Here is a 14,637-nt window from a genome sequence, read left to right on the forward strand (position 1 = left end):
TATTACAAACATATATTATAGTTAGGTAATTTAATTAGTTTGGTCATTAGAAGTTCCATTAATTGCATTTACTTGTGGTTTCTAGCTAGATTCTCACCTCATGAGCATAGCACAACCCAATTATTCTTTGTAAGCGGAAAATATTAAATATTAATTAAATAATTAAATTTATCATTTTTCTTTATTTAGGAAAATTGTATTTTTGATACTAGTGGTTTGGGATTTTGACAAATAATTCCCTGAGTTTTAAGGAGCGATTAATCACTTACTAAAATAAGCAAAAAATAATAATAATAAATTAGTCATTGACATTCGAAAAATTAATTAACCGAATCCGTTAATCTCTCCACAAAACCACAACTTCTCACAATTAAAACCTCGTTACAAATTACTGAATTTTCATATAATGTAAAGTACTGACACGTGAGTTTAGAAAAGTATTGTAGTAAAAGTTCTAATCCCAAGTATTTTCCATTACTTTTGTCCGATCTTGCCATCTCCTATCACAATTGATTTATAATAAATTGGTGCAGGGAGAGGTCTAGCTGATCGATGAATCTTGTTTATCGTCCAATGCCTCCATAGCTCCCATTGTGTCAATCAGACGAACACCAACGACAACATCAAACATTGGAAATCCAAAGTCAATAAAAGTGGAAACACACCTTTGTCTATTACGCTTGTGATAATATTTTCTTCATTGATTTCCTTCTCTAAAATTTTATACAAAGTGATCTGATGATTTTTGAGATCATTATGATTAGAGAAGGAATTGAAGAACAAAAACCTCATCAATTTCACTGGTGAAGGTCATGATCAACTAAGCTGGTAGAGCTTCAAATAATTCCAGCAAATAGATGATGATGCCCATGGCTTGATATTAATTGTTAAGGATATAAATCCTTATGATTAATAAGGATTTGATTTGATTATTGTTGATTTGATTTGTTATTAATTACCCTTAATTTAAGGGATTTGTTTTGTATTTAAAATTATGTTAAAGCTCTATAAATAGAGTTATGTACTCAAATCATACATCAATGAAATATGTAGCCTATAAAGCTTTAATGTGTAAATATAGGCTATATGCCGAACCATCTTAATTTCTGTGTCTTTCTCTCTTTCCTTTATTCCATATTATTCCACTGTTTAGATGCTTCTTAAGCTGGATACATACGGTTCTTACAAGAACCCTCTTCACACTTCCATGGCAGGTCGCTGCCGGTGCCACAGAGCATGTAAGCAACAAATGAAGCCCATGCATACATACACCGATCCAGAATAAATTTGGGCAATAACATTAGATAGCCACTTAAGAACATGATCATGTATATATACACATACATTAGGTACCCGTCTCATCTCTTCATGGCCAATTTCTTATCGAAATCAGACAAAACAATCTCCTGACAACGTACAAGTCCAGCGGCTCCACCATAGCACAACCATCTCTCACTACCCTTGTTCATGTTCCACCTCACCCTATGCATCGCTACAGCTTTTGGAGGAAAAACTTCAATAGTCCGATCTTCAACTTTTCTATCTTCTTTTCCGTGTGTTTTTTTTACTGGCTCTTCATCTCCGTATACCAAGGCTAGGTCATCTCCTGAATTTTTCTTACCGCGACTTTTCTTTAGTTTCTTTTTGCTCTTGGGATCTGCTTCCTCAGGTCCCGATTCTGCACCCAGATCATCGCCGTAACAAAGGGCTGCAAAAAGATTGACAAAGTGCTGAAGCTTAGTGGATAAAGAAAAAGTTTGGCTTACAAAATGCATGCGTTAATGTAATTGCCAAAACATACCTAAAGTTTGAGCATCTGTACTAGGATTTTTTGCCATCTTATCACTTGCTTTTTTAACCTGTCGTGGCCCCAATGAGAACTCCCGCAAGGATACAGAGGTGTCCACACTTTTGTTAAGTGACTTCTTTAATGGGAAAGGGGTATTTGGTACTGGAGTATTGATTGCGATAGTTGATTCCTCTTCGGTTAGTGACCCACAAAGAAAATGAGGGGTCCGATTTCGCGAATGATCTTTCTCTACTGCTTTTCTTGTAAGCTGATTATAGACACAACACAATCATATCTAAGAAAAAGCATAGCAGCAGCTTGGAACTGCAAACAACTATTATATATTCCATCATTCCTTCTAAAACTCTTTATGATAGAGGATATTAACTTGAAATTGGTCCCTTTGTGGCAAGTGGCAACCACCAGGCCAAAGCATGCGCTCTTGAGCATAATAAACAGAATTGTGGACAGTTTATAGTACTGCAAGACCCCCCCAGTGCATAAGCCTCACTCAAAAAAAAATTGTTATTTGAATTAGCATCATGATCAGAAAATGTTGGACATTCCAACTTCACAAGATTTACTGATACATTCCAAGAATTTCTCCACCCTCCGCTACCAAGTATAACTAAGAGAAATTCAGTTGGTTCAAGACATACATAAATGTAATATTTTAACGTGTTGGTAATTTAGGAAGGAAAAAAAAATTTGTTGCACATACCTACCTACAATGTCTAATCCATGAACGTGCAAAAAGGTGCCAAGAGAAACAAATACCAAAACTCATAGAAGTCAAGGACGGTACTGAAAAGAGCAGAGTTCTCTCCAGAAATGGAAAATAATTAAGCATACAATACAACAAAGATGAGAAGAAAGATCTTTGTAACTGAGACCTGGAAGGGAACTGTATCTCACCTGGAAACGGAGAATTGTACCATCCGCACTGCAATATGCAACCATGCCTAAGATTTAAAATAAAAAATTCAAAATTGGTGGATAATTGATAAAAAGAAATTTGTAATATTAGAAAGGCTGATGGAGTTTTGCTTTGAGTGTGAAAATTAGGCTTCCCAATGTATTACCGTATCTAATTTTTGACCATGATACAGGAAAACCAAATGCACTTTTCCAATAAGCTGAAATTCTATCACTTATTACAAAAGTCATATAAAGGCATATGAAAGATACCTGTTAGTTTGGGGTGGGGCTATGAAAAAATATCGGGAGGGGCTGGGAGAGTTCGCTAGTCATGTTAGATTTGAGGTAAAAGATGGCTCTAAAAATAGATTTTGGAATGACACGTGAGGTAGAGATTAGGCCCTCAAAGAAGCTTTTCTAATTTTGTATTGTATAGTTCGCGTCAAGGATGCCTTTGTGGCAGATCATTTGGAGGTTTTTAGTGGCTCCCACAAGTGGAACATAAGCTTTATTAGAACGGTTCATGATTGGGAGGTGAATTTCTTTGCTTCATTATTCAATTTGTTGTATTCCTCTAACCAGGATGGGGAGGTGAAGAGAAGCTTTGTTGGGTCCTTTCCAAGAGAGGATTGTTCGACATTAGATTGTTCTATAACATCCTTGTCCTCCATAATGGTACTCCTTTCCCTTAAAAGCGCATCTGGCATAATAAGGTCCCTTTGAGAGTGGCGTCTTTTGCTTGGTCAGCTATCTTAGGAAAAATCCTTACCATAGATAACCTTAGGAAATGGCATGTCATTGTGGTGAATTGATTTGTGTGTAAGAGATGTGAAGAGTCTGTGGATTATCTCTTTTTACATTGTGAGATTGCAAGTGCTTTATGGAGTACTATCTTTAGTCGTGTTGGTCTTACTTTGGTAATGCCTAGGAGAGTGATTGTTCACTTGTTGAAGAGGGTTGAGTGGCAATTCCTAGAGTGCAGCAGCGTAGAAGATGATTTCATCCTCTCTTTTGTGGTGTATTTTGGAGGGAAATAAATGATAGAAGTTTTGAAAACCGCTAGAAGACGGTGGTGGATTTAAAGTCCTTTTTCAATACTCTTTTCCACTGAGTAGCTACTTTAGACTTTTTTTTCTGTGTTTTATTTTCACAATTTTTTTTATCGTTTTTCTTTTTCTAGTTAAGTGTTTCTCTTGTATACTTCTTACGTACTTGAGTGCGCATTTTGTACTTTTTAATGATATTTCAATTACTTATAAAAATAAATAAATAAAAGAGATACCTGTTAGTCGTGACACTTGTACGCTCCAAATAGCAAAGGATGAACAGTAATAACTATGCAGCCCTTGTTGTTTTGTCCCACCAAAGGGTTTTCCAGTGACAGGAGTATCATAGGCAGCCTTAACCAAGCTGAGGATTCTCATTGTTCCATCATCAAAGGATAGAATAACACATCTAAAAACATGAAGAATGAACGCTTCCAAAGTAAGGGGACAAATCAATTTTGACATAAGGAGCTTAATTTGTGTTGCATCAATCATACACTACCTTGGATCTGGCAGCCAATCCAAACTATATATGATCCTTGGCACAGGATGGAGGTCCCACAGAGGACGGAATGGATCACTGCAAACAATTTAAGTTTAGAGCTCAAGTATGGCATGCAATTATACCACTACCCATGAATCAAACATATCAAAAATTAAAAAATATTAATCCCAATTATTTACCCTGAAGCCACATGCATGTGAGATACCCCACCTTCAACCACAACACTTCATCTCCTTAAAATCATGACACAGACAACATATGCAAAAAAAAAAAAAAAAAAAAACCACATAAGGAGCTTAACACAAGTACACAACCAGAATTTTCTTCAAGAGCTGAGATCAAGTTTCCTAGAATGCAATGTTTTAAGTTAAAAGTTTGGGGAAACTTCACTTACCTCCCTTGATGTTTCTTCGCTTTTACAATCACACCCTCAAAGTTTAAAAACTCTCGCTATCCGGTATCCAAGTTTTAAAAGTCAAAAAATTCTAGCGGAGGACATGGAAATTCCCAAAATACCTTTGTTTTCTTTTTTAAAAATAAATAAATAAATTAACCATATGCTCCATGGCTGACCCACGGTGTGGGTCAATTTTTGTTTTTTTTTTTCTAAAAAAAAAAATAATTATGGTAATTTTGTAATTTTAAAAATTTTACAGGGGTATAAAATACATTTCACCCCTTTACTGTTTGATTTATCCCTAAACCCCAATGGTAGAGGTGACATTGCAAAGTCTTTAAACTTCAATAACCAACATTGAAAGTTTTTAAACTTTGAGAGTATGATTGCAAAAGAGATGAAACATCGGAGGGTAAGTGAAGTTATACCTAAAAGTTTTATTTTACAATTTTATTATTTTTACTTTTTGACTCCAAGTACTTGCAAAGTTTTATATTTAAAGTATTTGCATTAAAAGTTTTTCCAACTCATTGAAAACAGTGTAAACAAAATAGGTTGCAGTTTGCTTCAGATTGTGGTCATATATATTACTCTCTTTGGGACATAATGCACACTAAAAAATATCGTCAGAAGTAAGCTGGCACAATATGAAAAGTGAATTTTGAGTAATTCATATACTGAGAATTTCAGGTTACCATAAACTTTTGTCCCTCAAGGCAATACCGTAGCATCAAAGTTTGTGGAACCCAAACCTCACTAAGACAATTATTGAAGTTTCATTACTCAGTAATACTGTTATGTACTTCAATAAGACTTTTTACAGACCAAACATGCACCAGACAGGTATATCATGAAATGATTTTGACTTGAGTATTATTTAGCCAGATGATATAAAACGCGTGCAACAAAACAATCAAAATTTTGGAGAGGTGGCATCATACTTACCGTAGGTCCCAAAACTTTAGGCCTCCATGGCCAGCAGTAAGTATAACATTTGCACTCTCTGGATCACTGATAATCATAAACAACAAGAAGAAACATTTTTCCATCAAGCAAAATAACAGTAATAACAATAACTTTGGTTACATCATAATTGAGCCCCTTCTACACAATGCAACCTATCCCCATTAAGAGGAGGATTTTAATTGTATATAATCTTATCAGCAGGAATGGGATTCTAGTGAATCGGTGCTGAACATTCTAACACCGATTCGGGTAGTAATTTATTTGGTACCTCCCAAGGTGCAGGAACTGCCATTCTAACCCTTCTCGTGGGATTTCATCCGCAAACGCAAAGTTTAGGGCTGACTAATATTGCTCATCATCATTTAGCTATTGCATTTATTTTTCTCATTGCCGGTCATATATATAGAACTAACTTCGGTATTGGGCATAGTATAAAAGATCTTTTAGAAGCACATATTCCTCCAAACCAACCAAACTGACCTAGTGGATAAATCAAGAATACGTAAACAAAAACAAAATGACTAACAAGATAATTTAATGAACATCGATCTTGGCATCACTTACCTTTCATGTGGAGCCCAGGCAACTGCTCTAATAGGAACTGTATCTGCACTGAAGCAAAGCAATGGCCTCGTATCTGATGAGCAACAAGTGGAAATATGAAATTCATTTAAGTGACTTATATTGTGTCACAATTCCAATCGTTAGAATTAACCATATTTAGATATTCCCCATTACCTTTCGAGGAACTGCCAGCAGAAAACTTCCATAAAGCAACCTGAATGTAAGGCAAACTTCTTTAGTTCTGATACCACAAGTGAATTCAAAGTCACAAGGTAGCAGGATCTTCCAAAGTCAACAATGAATGAAATGAAGCAGAAAAAACTAAGCATCGATTTAATCAGCGTTGTTAATTGCAACCAAACTAAACTAAGAATGTCTAAAGAGTTCCCAAGGGGTAGCTCAATCGGCTGGAGACTACGCCTTATGAAGCGGAGGTCACTAGTTTGAATCACACCCTCCCTCCTCTTGTGTGGACATGTCAAAAAAAAAAAAAAAAAGAATGTTTAAAGCAAATTATCATTTCCTTAACCCCAATCATGCAAAAGCACGATAACTGATAACCATCAACCGTATTGACTAGGAGACAATTTGAAGAAAAGAAGAAAAGGCAAAGTAAATATATAATAAAAAGAATAAAATAATGAAAATATTACTGTTCCATCATGGCATCCAGCAAGCAGGTAATCGTGAGGGGGTGAAGCCGACCATTCCACTGTTAAAGGGATGCTACATAACAGATGATGGAGTGTAGATTAGCTTTTAATTAAGATAAAGAAAATCACATAACAATGTCAACAAAGACAGCTGCCTATAGTGATAATTGGAACTCATTACATTCTACATTAGTTAGATATGTCCAGCTAAATCCTAAGCCCTCCATAATGATGGAGGTGGAGACCATGATCCCCAACAAATCTCTAAGGAAAGATTTGAAAGTCAAGCATCTCAGCATGCATTCCACACCATATGGAAGATTTTTTTTTGGTAAGTACAGAAAAAGCAGAACATTTAACGCCATATGGAAAATCTGAAATCTATAGACTAAACAATTAGCAGATACATAACCATTGCATAACATACAGACAAGATCCCCTATGTAATCTAGGGGGCAGGTGTTTCTGTACATGTTGGACATGTCATATTTCCAGAGATATAAAATAATGGGACAAGGATTTGCATGTTCAACTCCTTTCATTCTTCCTTCTGGTGCTGCAGTAGGAACATTCCCTCTAGCTACGATGCTGGCACATATCTTGCACCAATACTTGTGCCATACCATGCCAAACAGAGCACTTTAAAGTTGTGCGTTCATATATACAGAGGCAGAGATACTCCAAACAGATTTTCCTACCGTTCAACAAAGTGAACTTCAAGTAACCACGTGCTCATATATTTAAACAGTTCATAGACAATAGATTCTACGCAATCTATTACTTAAATTATCTTACCAACTCATATATCTATAGAAGGAATGGCTACCTCCCAATTCACCCAGGCTAGAATAGATAAACAAGTTTTCCAATCTTTCACTTAAAGAACATGATTTGCAGTGGAGCCTACAGGAGCAAGTATGTTTTTATATTCTGTTGATCTGGAAAAATCCTAACCAATGAGTGCAACAAGCTATGGACTTTTGTAAAGCCTGGTCCATATGACAAAAGACAACTTTTTGTTTTACTCCAGTAAACTTCCAAATTACTTATCAAAAAGGTATAAAAGGAATTACCTCTGTATGCCACCACATTTCAACATTGAGCATCTAAATACAGGTACCAGTTTTGCAAAACGAGGATCAGTGCCCTCCTGAGGAGCAGAAGAATAGATAACTTTCATTGTACGAGGAAGAGGAACCTCCCAACTGCGTTGATAAGTATGATGTTGGCATAACAAGATACAAATAACAGTTTGCAATAAATAACATAGAACTACACAAGCAAGTAATTGGTGCAGAAAGAAAGATGTAATATGTGGACAATAATCACAAAAGGATACTGGTCAACACACAATTTATAAGATTGATTTGTAGCAACACGCCAGTTTTACTGTGTCAATTAGTAGTTTAAAATTAAAACTAGGATAACATTTTTAAATGCCTACCTTGTACTATCCATGCATTTCATTTAAAATATTGCAAACTCTTTGTCTCTTTTAGCATTTTACATTTATTGAAACTATTTCCGTACCAAGTACACAATATTTGTGCTTTGTGTGTATTTTTTTTTTATAAGTAATTTCATTATCATTAATAAAGTGCAAGGGGGCACTACCCTATTACATAGGGAGTGTAAAAAGAGAAGCCCTAATCTAACGAAAAAGAAGAACAAAAACTCAAAAAATCTGCAAAACTAGAAACAAGCAGACTATGATGAGCAGATATCCAGGTATATAAAGTGTTAGATCACAATTTTTTTAAACCTCAATATGACACACAATGTTAATATTTGCATCCTTCATCCATAATGTATTATTCCAGCATAATAACATAGATCATTAATTAAAAGGTAATCATGAATGTTCCCTTAATAGAACTGAAAAGAAGAAATTGCAAAACCATCTATAAAGAGAATTGACAGATATAGACAAGAGAAGTGGATACAAAATATTTATGAGAACATAGAAACTAGACAACGGAAGCAGATGGCTTACACTTCCAGAGATCCGTTCCCCAGCAAGACAGCAAGATAGCCCATTCGATGCTTACATTTGGAATCACATGCATTAGAAGGCCGCCATTTTACATCCCATGCAACCTTCCCATTGTGAGCTAGGCATAATACGACTCTGGGCAGAGCAACATCGTTTGAAACCAAGCAACTGGGTGAGCTAATTCCCAGGGAACCATTGTGTGAGAAATTATCACTTGCTGTAGGTTCCTGTTCAGAGTTATGTTGTATTTCATGATTTGTAACAGAAGATCCCATGTCTTCGTTTTGTGTCAATAATTCTGGACTTATATTATCACTGTAACTCCTTGCCCTTTTCCTATTTTTCAATCTTCTGCCCTGCATAGGAGTCTCAACTGCTGGATTACATGCAGATGCTGCTTGCTTTTTACCATTCTCTTCTTGTACAGCATGTTCTTGGGCATTCCGAGAAACCCAATCTACAGCAGGCAATTCTGATGAATCATCTGGGAGTTGAACAGCAAGAACTCGAGCATACGGGTCATTGCAGTCCAAATCATCAACATATTTTTCTATCTGGATCTTTCTAGGTCTTCCTTTAGGCCTCTTCGATTGAGTTGTTATTGTGTTGTCATCTTCTTTTGGCTTCTTTCTAGGTCTTCCTCTAGGCCCCTTCACAACAGTTGATTTTTCTTTCATGTCCCCACTGTTTTTAGGTTCCCGTTTATGCTTTTTTGTTAGAGGTGGCACCTCTTCCTCATTCACACTGATGTTTAGAAGACACCATATCTGAATGACACCTCTACCAGTAAGTGAGGCACCTATCTTGTGATATGAAGATCCAGGAGGATGAGCAGCAACAGCGATAAACTGGAAAGCAAGATATGAAAGAAGGCAGACACATAAAAATGGTTTATCATGAATAATTTAAATAAATTGTCACGAATTTTCTACATAAGAAAATTACACTAGACCACATATATAAAGAAATATATCTACTTCTCCTTTCATGTAAACAAAACTGAGAGAAAGCACTCACAAACACAGGGCTGCAACCCTGATGATTATCTGTGCCAATATCAACCTTTTCAGAACGTACCATTACAAATAAAGATAAGCTACCTAGACATAGAAGCCCAAAGACTCTTTTGAGTAGTATCAATTAATGGGCGCAACACACAAAGAATCGCGATAAATTGACTTTTACATGCACAAAAAAAGGAAAATAAAGAGACAGAAGTACCTCACATTTGATATGATCCTCAGGCCTTTCATGAACTCTAGGACACCAATCCAACGCCCAGACATGCCCTCCAACATACAAAACAAAGTCTTTGCTGTAGCAAGATCTGATGAGACATTTTGCAACTATACATATCAATGTTTTTATTTACAATTGCAACATTGCAATTGCTTATTTATAAAAATGGCTAAATGTGAAAAGATCAGCAATAACATCATTAACTTGAGTTACATGTTGTGAAATAAAATATGTAATTGTATTACAGTATTTGATTGGAAGCAACACCATAGATAAAAGAACAAGTACTAAAACAAAAGACACTCTTCGAATTTCCTACAAGAACACACAACCCAAAGAATTCTATTTACAAGAAAAGGAACCAGCACGAAAATCTACAATTACGATATAGCATCAAGCTCCATAACTGTGTGCAATACAAATACATGATTAAGCAAAGAAATAAGCATCAAGCATGAGAACCACCATATCATTAGAAAAAATTATATCCAGCAAGTTAATGGAAAGCCATAAGATATTTTAATTCTTCAACATCATACAACCAAAAAGAACTGTCATCCTAAATCTGTTGACATAAGCAGTGGGGTAGTTACTTTTTGTGCCTGCACATAATTTACAAGAGGGTGACATATGCTATGCATGTGCTGACATTATATATTCCTTTTTCCAGTTATTTTACAGCCTTAATTTTCTCCAAAAAAAAGAAGCACAAAAATGGATTAAAAAAAAATAGACCTTGGACGCACCATTTAAATAATCTGTAAGTAACTTTTTACATATGAACACATAAATCATGAAGGACACTTTAGTAATTCAAAGGATCATCATAAGAAGACGGACAAAACTTGACCACCATTCAACATGCATGGAGAAAGAAAGAATTTCAACATCACCATCATTATCAAACTAGATGTTCATTGACACTTCTCTAAAGCAACCATCATTCGTAAGATTTGTATAACACATACACTTCCCAGCCATTCTCAGTCTGTCCAACAATCAAACATGCAGAGAATTTTATATTGCACACAAGTTTAAGAAATACACAGGAATGTTAAGATAGTTTCCTCATGAGTATCAAACATTAAAAAAATCACCATCAAAAAAGAAAAGTTCATTGAAACAACTTAAGGTATCACATTTCATCACTAAATCAGTGTCAATCCCATAATGTCCCCAGAGCTAAGTCCAATAAAAGTACCTGGATTCCACAGATGTAGCATCCCCGGATGATCCCTCCTTCTACAACAGTATGCGAGCCAAATGATTATAAGAAAGGCTCATGGTACACACACACAGAGTTTGTACTACAATTCCTTTTCAGATTAAATTCAAAAGTAGTAGTTTGTATAAAAAGAACAGAATCACTACCCCACCCCACCCCACCCCACCCCGCCCCACCCCCCACAACAACCCCTTCCCCTATAACCCAAACTCCAAGGGGAAAAAAAATCCAAAAAAAACAAAAACTTCTTGTCATGTACCTTAGGAACAGCTGCAGAGGAGAATTGCGGTAATTTTATTCCACTAACAACATCTTTCCCTTCAAGGCTTCCCACTTCACAAGCAAACCTAACGGTTTTCGGTTCGTAATTAAAATACTTCCATTCTCTGCATAAATGCAATTCTAATTTACAAGTGAACATAACAAAGCATTCATAATAAGAATAAACATGACAAATTAAACCTTGAATAATAATAAGTAACTAAAAAGAAAAAGGAAAGAAAAAAAAAATCAAACAAACAACGAGAAAGACCAGCCACGGCATACGATATAAAGAGAAAGTAAACTGAATACGAAGTCTCTGGCGAAAAAAAATAAAAATAAAAATAAAAAAAGGAAAGAAATTTAAGATCCATAAGATATACACCATAGAAAGTTCCCTATTACTTTTTCAACAAAAATTCCTAACTCATATTTTCTCCACAAGCAACAGCCGATACACTGCTCACAGTCCGAGCTAGTGTGGTATGGCGAACAATCAAACACTCCGAAAAACACCGTTAGCGCGAACTGACACATTAGTGCTTCTTAACTAAATTCAATCAAATAAATGCTAGATAACTTTAACACACCAAATCGCTGAGTTTGGATAAACAAGCACAATCAAACGTTGGTTAAACTCATTAAGACCCAAATTTGTTTAATTAACCGGGTGGATTTACTAATTACCATGTGCTAAACCAAGGAAATCATCAATAACAGCTAGAGAAAAACCATGACAAGCAATGCCGAGCTCAGCATTCGTTACCTTAAGAAAGTAACCGAGGAGGCCAATCGCTGAACTTCGCTCTCTTCAAGACCACCATCATCGGCCTCTCCACAGAGTTGAGAGAACGTGTCCACGGCTCTGAAGTGATTCTCCACCGAATAATCGAACGCCGAGACCGTGACCCTGGGGCCATTGCTGCGATCCTCAGCAGAGCCCGTTGGATTTTCCACTGCGACGTCTTCACCCTCCTCCTCCTTCGCTGTCCCTCCGATGTTATTCTTCTTCGTCTTCGTCTTCTTCCCGCGCTTTTTGATGCCCAGTAGCTCGGCGATTGGAGGCTCCTCAAAGGCCTCGTTTGGTTTTTCCATCATGATTTTTTGGGGTTTGGAAGAATTGGGTTTCGAACCCTAGACCGATCGCACCGTTAAGAGACAAAAGTCGTAAGATACAGCCTCAGGCCAACATAGGCTTTTGCCTTATTTTTTAATTTTAAAAAAATAATAAAATAAAAATTTGTTATTATATGAAGAAAAATATAATATTTATTTTTTAAAAAAATATCAAATAAAAAAATGACCAAAATAAAAATTATTGATTCACAAACTTTTTTAATTTTTAATTTTGTTTTTTTTTAAATTAAAAAATAAGGAAAAAGTTTCTGAAGCAAAATACAATTTTTATTTTTAAAAAAATACCAAAATAAAAATTATTGCTTCATAAACTTTTTTAATTTTTTATTTTGTTATTTTTAAAATTTAAAAACAAGGCAAAAGTTGGTCCAAAGTTTGGACAAAATAGTTGGGCCTTTAGCATTTACCAATAAAATGACCCCAAAACTTTTTGAATAATGATAAACTCACAATAATGACCCAACTTCACTCTTACGTGTTACTTAAAAAAAAAAAAAAAAAAAAAAATTGAAACAATTGAAACCTAGAAGCATCGTGTTTTCTGAAAAATCAAAAACCACAAGAACCCTCTACCTCTCCCGCTCTCCCCCCCACCTAAAAAAAAAAAAAAATTAAGACAATTGAAACCTAGAAGCATCGTGTTTTCTGAGAAATCGAAAACCACAATAACCCTCTCCCTCTCTCTCAATCCTACCACCGATGACCTCCATCGCTTACCCTCCCTTTCCCTCACTCGCTGGTGGCTGGAGTGAGAGAGAGAGGGTGAGCGAGGGATGGGAGAGGATTCTTGTAGTTTTTGTTTTTGATTTTCAGAAAACACGATGTTTTTAGGTTTCAATTGTTTCAATTTTTTTTTTTTAATAAAAAAAGGTGACACGTAAGAGAAAAGTTGGGTTTTTGTTGGCTCATTATTGCGGTTGTATCATACTTCAAACTTTTTTGGCTCCGAAGGGACGTGGAACTGATGTGGCACAGTAAACAAACAAATTTGAGCTTCGCTAGAAATGCAATGCGTGTTGGCATCGGTTTTTGAGAACAAAAATTGTACTAACATGAAAGAAATCTGAGCTTGTCAGTCTCCACCTAATCTCCCCTTTTTTTCATTTATATAAAAATACATTTATTATTTATTTGAGAAATGCTTGGTGTCAATATTTTATTTATATATATTTTTTTTTAAATCATCTTATTAGATTTGTGAACTTATAATCAATAGTAGACCTTACAAATCTAATTGTTGATCTATTAAATTTACAAAATAATATAATATATATGAGCAAATTATTAACATCAAGCATTTCTCTATTTATTTTGGTGCAGGAGGAGTAGTGGCTCATGAAAAACATTAAGAAAAGAGAAATGCTACCGATCAATAAATTTTTCATATTTAACACATATTCTCCTACAAAATTATTAGATCAACCATTAGATTTGTAAGGTTCATCATTGACTTATGTAGGGTCCACATAAGTCTACGAATTTAATAATTGATTTGTAAAATGAAATTTGCCAAATATATATATATATATATATATATATATTAACTCCTAATATTTCAAAAAAAACAAAACAAAATGCTCTTTATGTTCAAAATACACATGGATCCAGGTCAGCGATTATTAGTCCTATTTTAATTTATTTCGTGGTTTGCTTTTCAATCTATTTTATTATAATCATTATTCTTTCTTTCTTTCTTTTATCATAGCTTATCTGTTTTTCTATTCAATATTTATAAAAAAGAATTCACGCGCCGAGCGGCTACTTTCAGTAGAAAGATTGAAAGAAGAATGTCGCGAGTACTCTAGCAAGGTGGACACCAAACGGGCCCTTGTCCAACCCGTTTCAATAAAGCTTAAGCGTGATCAAGACCCCCTACTATTCGAAAACGACGGAATACGACCCAGATAGAATAATTTTATAGTTAATATTATATTTTATTTATTT

General features: G+C 35.2%; 1 protein-coding gene across 1 annotated transcript; it reads right to left on the reverse strand.

The window, feature by feature from the left end:
• Positions 1-1,279: 1,279 nt before the first annotated feature.
• Positions 1,280-12,703, reverse strand: LOC132191818 (Transducin/WD40 repeat-like superfamily protein). Its single transcript, XM_059606926.2, has 15 exons — positions 12,323-12,703; positions 11,555-11,681; positions 11,272-11,312; positions 10,053-10,158; positions 8,832-9,679; positions 7,912-8,043; positions 6,839-6,911; positions 6,360-6,399; positions 6,186-6,258; positions 5,601-5,666; positions 4,256-4,333; positions 3,990-4,162; positions 2,705-2,751; positions 1,802-2,057; positions 1,280-1,708 (listed from the first exon to the last, which is right to left on the reverse strand). Exons 1-15 carry the CDS (start codon positions 12,652-12,654, stop codon positions 1,359-1,361), a joined length of 2,742 nt encoding a protein of 913 aa, XP_059462909.2. The 5' UTR covers positions 12,655-12,703; the 3' UTR covers positions 1,280-1,358.
• Positions 12,704-14,637: the final 1,934 nt, after the last annotated feature.

This window comes from Corylus avellana, chromosome 10 (genome assembly GCF_965113065.1).
Source record: "Corylus avellana chromosome 10, dhCorAvel1.hap1.2, whole genome shotgun sequence".
Taxonomy (NCBI): domain Eukaryota; kingdom Viridiplantae; phylum Streptophyta; class Magnoliopsida; order Fagales; family Betulaceae; genus Corylus; species Corylus avellana.

What these genes read in the sequence shown, in the direction of transcription:
- LOC132191818 (XM_059606926.2), bottom strand. Translation starts at nt 12,654, where the DNA reads ATGATGGAAAAACCAAACGAGGCCTTTGAGGAGCCTCCAATCGCCGAG. An exon ending in GCTACATCTGTGGAATCCAG is followed by an intron (nt 10,159 to 11,271) that starts GTACTTTTATTG and finishes ATGTCTCATCAG; the next exon opens with ATCTTGCTACAGCAAAGACT. An exon ending in GGGAACGGATCTCTGGAAGT is followed by an intron (nt 8,044 to 8,831) that starts GTAAGCCATCTG and finishes TTATCAACGCAG; the next exon opens with TTGGGAGGTTCCTCTTCCTC.